We start from the raw sequence: 8,415 nt of genomic DNA on the forward strand, positions 1-8,415 counted from the left end.
GAAATAGATTTTTCAAACATTCTAAATTTCTTTAATTCTTCTTGAAATCAAATTATATTCTTTGATTATTCTGTTTTATACTATAATCTATATACTCTAATCTAATCTGATAATCTAATTTGATCATAAAAAAATTCTACTAGCATACAGGCAATTTATTAACCTTCAATATTTTCTATTCCTTAACAAATAAATATTTCTTCACAAAGTAAACTTTATTTAAAAGTAATTAGAAACACGCAAAACAAAAAATCTTGCACAGATTTAAATAAACAGAATCCACAAAAAACATACAACAATTATTGTTCACGATTCATTATGATTCATAAATTATAATGCATATAAATGGTCAGACAAAACTGATAATTAGCTTTCAGTAGATAATTAGCTTTTTCTGAAAATAATAGCGAATCATTATCAAAAACAATACATAAAATACGAGATCAGCCAAAAAAAAAAAAGCAATATTATTACATTACTATCTCCAATTCCTATCTATATATTTCCAAGAAATAATTATAAATATCAAATTACGCGGGAAATTACAAACATCAAAATAAAATATTTATTTTAAACTGCACACATATCTAATTTCCAAAACCTAATAAATCCTCACATGTACCTCGATTCATTTATACCTTTCGCACGTTTGCAACTTTTTCCCAATGAAATCATTTCAGATAAAACCCACATCAGCACTCACGTATATTTTTCGAAACGCTTTTTCAGATAATAGCCAAAGACTATTTCCTGTACTCAATCAATTATGTCCGGTAAATCTTGAAGTCAAGATTTTCCCGGGCGACAATAAAGCTCGAACGCACCGATCACGACTGGCTGACAGCCATAAAGATCTCATGGAGAATTTCTATCGTCTTCTCGGTTCATACTAGACGCATTAAGGAGTGGGAGACGCCTTCGTGGCATTGGTTTCGTATGCTGTAGTTCCACTTATTCCCCACTCCGATATTCTTTCTTAATGTTTTTTGCGCAAGTCTTACAAAAATCATTCTCAATAATCTTAGTCTTCTTTTTGAAACATTTGTAATAGTAAGTATACTTTGACACTTGTGATTGTTCTAATTTCAAAATATATTAATTGATAATTTATTAAAAATCAATATTTTACAGTGATTATTAATTGATTTGCATATGTTTTAGATATGTCACTATCAAACATTATTATGCATTGAACAGAATTAAAATTGCATAGAATATTAATAATGATATACAATATATTTTTTGATTATTATATATAAAATCAAAAAATAATCATCTGAATTTTCAATCAGATGTATATTAATATAGATTATGGAATAAATGTTAGTTTTATTACTCACCTATATGTTCCTTTACTCCTTGGACTTTCATAATCTATGCGGCGTCTCTTGTGTTCATATTGAAGAGAGCCTCCAGAATTTGAACGTGCTCTTGAATGGCTGCGAGTACGGTGACGCCTCCTGCTTCGTGGCATCTGAAACAAATTAATCTGTATTATTTAAAATATATAAATATATTTATATATTTATATGATTTATATATAAATATATAAATCAGACACTTAGAAAAAATCAAATACTTGTCTAATTAGAGAAGATTACATTCGTGAAAATAATTTTTATATTACTTTTAATCTTATAATAAAATATTTTGTTTAAATTTCTTGTTAAAGAACATATTTTCTTTAATGAATGTAACAATATTAAATTATATTATTTTTATTTTTTTATCAATTTCTTCATATGAAAAAGAATTTTAATTTAATATTATGATTCATAATCACTATTTCAAAAAAAATTTTTTAAATTTTCTTCAAAACATATATAATTAGAAATGTTTTATAGTGCTCAAGATATAATGATAAAAAATAATATTAATATAAATAATATTAATAAATTTATAATATATTCTTTATTTTAAAATTTATAAATATAAAAATGATAAATATATGTGTATATATGTATGTATATATGTATGTATAAAGAATAATTATTGTATCATTATTTATATATAATTTATTTGTATTCTTTATTTATTATTATTATTTATTAAAAAGTCAAATAATTCATTAAAATATTCATAAAAATTCACTGGTATTGAATACATCTCATTTTATAAATATATACAAACAAATGTTATTTAACATTTATTTATTAGTATTTATAATTAACATATTATAATTAATTGAAATAAGAAATAAATGTAAAATGAAACAGAAAGAAATAAAAAAAATGACATCTAACTATAAATCCTAAATGATCCATAATAACAGAAATTTTTGTAATTGACTTCACATCATTATCAATATGACATGGTCAGCATGTTGACAGAAAAAAATTATAAATCTCAGCTGTATACAATATATAGATAATAATATTACAAATGTTGGAAAAATATTAGGATCAGAGCTTTTTTAATGAAACCACACTACATGTACTTACATTAGGAAGACGAAATAAGCTCACTTGATCCCGAATGAATCTGAGGATTGATGATATCCAGGAACGTGAAGATGATGCTTGTGGTATGACAGGATTTTTTGACAACGACGCAGACATCAGCTCAAAAAATTCTGCAAAATGTGGGCAGTTGCATCGTAAAACTATACTAAGCACTACAAGAAAAACAGCCCACTCCGAAAAGATAAGAAATTATACCTATTATTTGTGAGAATCTCTGTTCAGAGTATAATACAATTTCACATGAAATCCAAGGGAGTTATTTTTCATGTGAAAATGAAAATCCCGCCAAAATCACTGGATTATATATTATCCGAAGAATATCAAAGAGAAGACAATTGGAACGATAATATAATATGCATGGTGACAGATGCAATAAAATATAGGGAAATGAAATAAGAATGAAGTAATGAATACGCGTGGGCACGCTCACTACCAAAATCAATGCCAACGAAATACTCGCTTTTTAAGACGAAACATCGAACTTATACACTAATATTCTCAAAGAATAGATTTTGCATCATGATAATGTACAATGCATATATATTTAATAACCATGACGAAATGAAAGCGACAAAATTTACAAGTGGAGAGACAAACCGCAAAGCATACGCCATAAGGGAACTTTCATGAAACGGCGGCCATCTTGGAGGTAGAGAAGCATCAAGTACCAGTGAACGTAACACATGCACAATTTCTGCTAGACATTTTGAATAATCCAAATTTAATATATTATGATAATATTACAATAATGGAACTTACATTTAAGAAAGAAGTCAAGTTCGGTTGGTCCCAAAATACTTGCAAACACAAAATACTTAAAGAGCGTAATGATGTGCTACGTACAACACTGTTGTATGTGACAACGATGTGGATATTGGATCGATGCGATTGGCGAATGGCATTCGACTATATTCGTACAGAATCGTAAAACCGACTATCTACGAACTGAACCGACTATGCACGAACTTAGCTTACTAAACCTCAAATATATATACTTCCGGCAGATACAAAAAGATGGATACATATGTATGTAAATTATACCGGCTACACTATTATAAAAACAATAATAAATATTCATTAAAAATTTCTTTTTTAATAAAAAGAAAATATTTTTAAATCTAAAATCATTGAAATGTGTATGAAAAATAAATAGTTTTCATTTATAATTAGTATATAATCTTTCACAAATGGATTGAAATAGAATTATAACTAAAAAATAATTATCACAATATTAACTACAATATTATTAATTTATTTTATATTTTAACCAAATTTTAAATAAATAATATTGAAAAAAGACATATTTTACTTTGAATATGTATATATATGTATAAAATACTTTATTAATTCTATTTTTAAATAATTAAATACTACTATAATAATGCAAATAAATATTTATGATAAAATTGATATTAATAATGAAATAAAATATTTTAATTAAATAGAAGTTAAATGACATGTATGATATACTCATTTGATAACCTCGCTTATAAGTAGCACGAGGAAAACGTGCAATGAATTAAAATCCATAAAAATATTATTCTATCATTAAATTATTATGCAAATATTACCAATGCAAAGTAAAATTAATATTTCTATAGCAAAAAAGTATAAAATAACATCTTAAAAAAATAAACTTACCTTTATTATAGATTATACGTATGTTACGTTTATTTTATTAAAGAAACTTTACATACCTGTCCCCAAATTAGGTTAGTAATTACTCGTAGAACACCACATTTTATTAAAGTCATTAAATTCCAAAACATACTCAAATTTTAAATGAATATAAGTTCATGATGATGTTCACGAAGCTCTGAAGTAATCATATAAATTCTGAGTGACTAGTTGATGACCTCTGTATATTATGATAGGTGGCACCACACCCAAGTATATAGAAAAGAGTAACTACTTACCTCATTGATAAGATAATAATATTATCGGTAAAAGATGGATACAGACTAGTGTCTATACAAGATAAATAAAAAAAAAACCGCGAAAATTAAAAATAACAAAGGATGTTTTCAAATATATAACAAATTTAACTCACCCCTATTATCGGATCAATGAATTTAGATTGCTTTTGGACGTAGCATTTCATTACTGCAGAAGGGATCAAATTAGCTGCGATTGTCCATAACTCTCTATAGGAATGCTGTAACCATTTTAATTATGTTATAAATTTTGACGATGTTTTATATTTGCAACTTGTTTTTTAATTTGAAACTTTATATCAAAACTTATAATGATTTTTGCAAAAAAAAAAACAACAAAAAAGAAAAAAGCAGTGTTGTACCATGCATTATATTTTGTGATCATTGAAGGTATATTGAGCTCTTTAGCACAAGAGAATTTGATGAGGGCACGTCGATAACTAGATGTAATTGTGATTACTCCATGCACAAGGCCACGTGATTTGATTGAACCTGCGCCAATCGTGTTATGGAGGAGGGAAAATCACAATCAGTGAATTAATGAGATTAATGATATTAAAAAAAAGGATATTATTTTGATTTTTTACACGTGACCTCTAATTGACATACCTGTCGTTTATGATAAAAATAACCGTGATTGTTTTGACCTTTTATTACACTATTTAACATCAATGTATTTCTCGCAATAAAACGATAAAATAGACACTGTATTAAACGTGCACCCATTTTATCCAGCTTACCGAGTACACTCAATGCGGGTAACGTATTTTATTGTATAGCGCTTGCGCCGTATAACAACGAACTAACCCCAGATACGAAAATGAAATCTGTGTTACTTTTAATTTTAATCAAAACACAAAGACCATATCCATCTTAATCAATCTATGTGTAAACTGATAATAGATCAAATAATTATAAAGAAACAACGTGATCATATATAGAAAATAAAATCCAATGTGATTCACGAATTAATTATATAAGCTTACAAATTGGAAACTGTCCATTGATTCGAATCGGGTCTCTGTCCTTATTTTTTTTTTTAACGGCTGAAGCCGCAGGAGGCAAGTCACGTAAAATTCACGTTCCTTCGTCAGATCTTGTTTCCTGTTTTCCTTAAAAGACAATGAATGACGTTTTTCGCGAGAAAAAGGCAATCACTCCGAGAACAATCTAGAGTCAATGAGCATCGCAACGTCGTTTTCGTTTTATACGGTGTTCAGATCGCGCTTAATGTTGGCCCTAAATCAAGATTCGTATCTTATCCGAAGCCTGATCTAATGAACAGGCTAAAAATATTAGTTGTCATTCACGCTTTGTAAATTTCAATTTCATGGCAAAATGATTGGTCTTCAAATATGAAAAAGTGATTATATATTAGGTTGGTGCATATGAAATATTTCTTTAAAATTTGAAATTAATAGACTGATATTATCTATTAAATTTGACAAATATCACTATATTATGAAGAAATTTGCTGTAAATTACATATATCGAATATAGTGAAATTTATTTCAAAAAATAATAGTAAATCAATTATAAATGAATGTTGATGAATAATTAAAATATTTCAATGATTTTATATTTTAAAAATTAAATACGAGAGGTTATTGAAAATTTATGTAAAAAATATTAAAAGATTAAAGATATTTTTTATTTTAATTATATAATTTATACTTGATAAATTATTTTAAAATTACATTAGAACATAAAGAAAATATATGAATTGCAATATTGTATAATTTACAAAAAAATTTATTAGATTATTGATTGAATAATTCTTATGAATATGAAATAATAGAACTAATTAATTATTTAGAAAAGTAGAATTGTAGAATTTATTTCATAATTAAATATATGATTTCAAAAAAATTTGAAGAAACAATATATTATATTTCATAATATGCACTAATCTTATATATATAATATATAATATATAATTTGTATATAATTTGTAATATATAATATATAATATATAATATATAACTTTTTAAAAATTCAAAGTATACAATTTGCAATTCTTCTTATAAAAGGATTATCATTTTGCAAGAAACAAAGATATTTCTCTTTTTTTTTATTTGTTTTTAATTTTAATCTACACTAAAAGAAAATTTTCAAAATAGATGTTTCTTACTATATTTTATTTAAAAAAGAATATTTTATTTTTAAACAAATATTCTCTATTCTTCAAATAGAGATTACGTGATTTCAAAAATAAATAAAAAAAGATTTTTAGCTGAGGATATTAGAAATATAATAATAGGAAATTTTTTAATTTATTATTTTAACATATCAAAAACATTTTTTAATTTTTTAATTTATTAATTTCATCAGTCAGTTCAATAAAAATTTTTCTATTTTGAAATGACTATTTTAAACTTTATTTTTATTTTGAAATAATTAAAATTTCATTTATCGGTATATAATTAAAAAAAAATCGAATAAAAAACATTAATTTCATACATGTTTTAGCTCAAGATCAATAAAAAAAAACAAGCATCATTTCGAAAATTTATTCAATTGAAAAGGGAAAAATTCACGATTAGAAAATTTCTTCAACTGACTTCAAACTGAGGAAGTTGACAAAACAACTTCCGGTAAGCTATCATACTACAATAAAAATCCATTTATCGGAAACAATTCGTATAGCTATTGCTAACATAATAAAAGTTTAATAGTTCTTTTTATCACTTACGATTTATCGTTTAAATAATAGCAGTTTACAATCTGACAAATGGAATTGATTGACAAAAGTTCAATTATCCTATTAAAAGTCAAGTAATGAAATAATATTTAAACGCGGCATTATTGAAAAACGTATATGAATACTAGAACTATCAAACAAATCGATTGGTTATAGATTTTTTATTTGTTTTCAATCATATGAAACATACGAATACTTTTCACAAAATTAATACTAACTTTTATTCAGATTGATTTTCATAATATTATGTTAATTTTATATATGTATATTAAGTTAGCTTTAACATTAACTTTCATTTATTTTTTTCATCGGAATATAAAAAGCATTAAACATAGAAATAATAATATTAGAAATAATAAATGTTCTTATAGGTTAACGAAAAAATTATATCATCTGTAATTTTTGTTCTTGGTAAAATATAAAATTTCAAATATCTTATATCCTATTGTTTATAATAATCCATTTCAAAATTAAATTTTATGTTAACAAAAAATTCTACTTTCATGAACTTATAAATCAATTAAATAAATAATTTGATAAAATAGTTATATTAATATAATATATTAATATAATATAACATAAGATAAGATAAAATAAAATAATGTTTTCAATAGTTTATTAAATATAAGGAAGATTTAAATGCAACTTTAAAGAAAACATTTTTTATATTTTTGAAATAAATATAATATTTTTTTATAAAATTTAATTGAATTTTGAAAAATAAATATAAATAATTATTATTATTATTAAAAATAAATATCATTTAAGAGTAAATAAAATTATTTTTTTATTTGGTCAAAAAATAATATCATCTATAAATCATAAAATTATTATTATATATAAATTCTCGAAAAATATTTTCTAAACTGTATAAGATGTATTTATCATAGTTTGAAAATTGGATATATATGATCATATGAATACTACTATTCTCTGCTCTCATAAAATCAATATTATTTTTTATCAGTGCAATACTCATTACATTATGCAATAAATATAACTTTAAATACAATAAATATAACTTCTAAAATTATTGAATCAAGATAGAAAAAGAAATAGTGTTAAAAAATATAAATATTAAATAAATATCTTTTTTAATCATTAAATTATAAATTACAAATTTATTCTATATATTCTATAAATATATATTAAATATCATATTTCTTTTAAAATTTAAAAAATAGAATTTAATTATAAAAATTATATAAAAAAATGAATTAAATTAACATTAATATAATATATTAATTATATACTAATTCTTATAATATTAATTATATTAATTATATTAATTATTATATTAATTATATAAAATTCTAAT

At 23.5% G+C, this 8,415-nt stretch overlaps 1 protein-coding gene across 5 annotated transcripts; it reads right to left on the reverse strand.

Annotated features, from left to right (window-relative positions):
• Nucleotides 1–679: 679 nt before the first annotated feature.
• LOC102674149 lies at nucleotides 680–5,415 on the reverse strand. Of its 5 annotated transcripts, none has more exons than XM_031514841.1 (3): nucleotides 5,383–5,415; nucleotides 4,513–4,617; nucleotides 680–1,474 (listed from the first exon to the last, which is right to left on the reverse strand). In XM_031514841.1, exons 1-3 carry the CDS (start codon nucleotides 5,398–5,400, stop codon nucleotides 1,337–1,339), a joined length of 261 nt encoding a protein of 86 aa, XP_031370701.1. In that variant the 5' UTR covers nucleotides 5,401–5,415; the 3' UTR covers nucleotides 680–1,336. The 5 variants fall into 5 exon arrangements, 3 of the variants coding, with proteins under 3 accessions (XP_031370701.1, XP_006625121.1, XP_006625122.1); XM_006625058.2 differs by lacking the exon at nucleotides 5,383–5,415 and adding an exon at nucleotides 5,006–5,239; XM_006625059.2 differs by lacking the exons at nucleotides 4,513–4,617; nucleotides 5,383–5,415 and adding exons at nucleotides 2,442–2,572; nucleotides 3,060–3,202.
• Between the last annotated feature and the right edge of the window lie 3,000 nt (nucleotides 5,416–8,415).

This window comes from Apis dorsata, unplaced genomic scaffold (genome assembly GCF_000469605.1).
Source record: "Apis dorsata unplaced genomic scaffold, Apis dorsata 1.3 scaffold_1249, whole genome shotgun sequence".
NCBI lineage: Eukaryota > Metazoa > Arthropoda > Insecta > Hymenoptera > Apidae > Apis > Apis dorsata.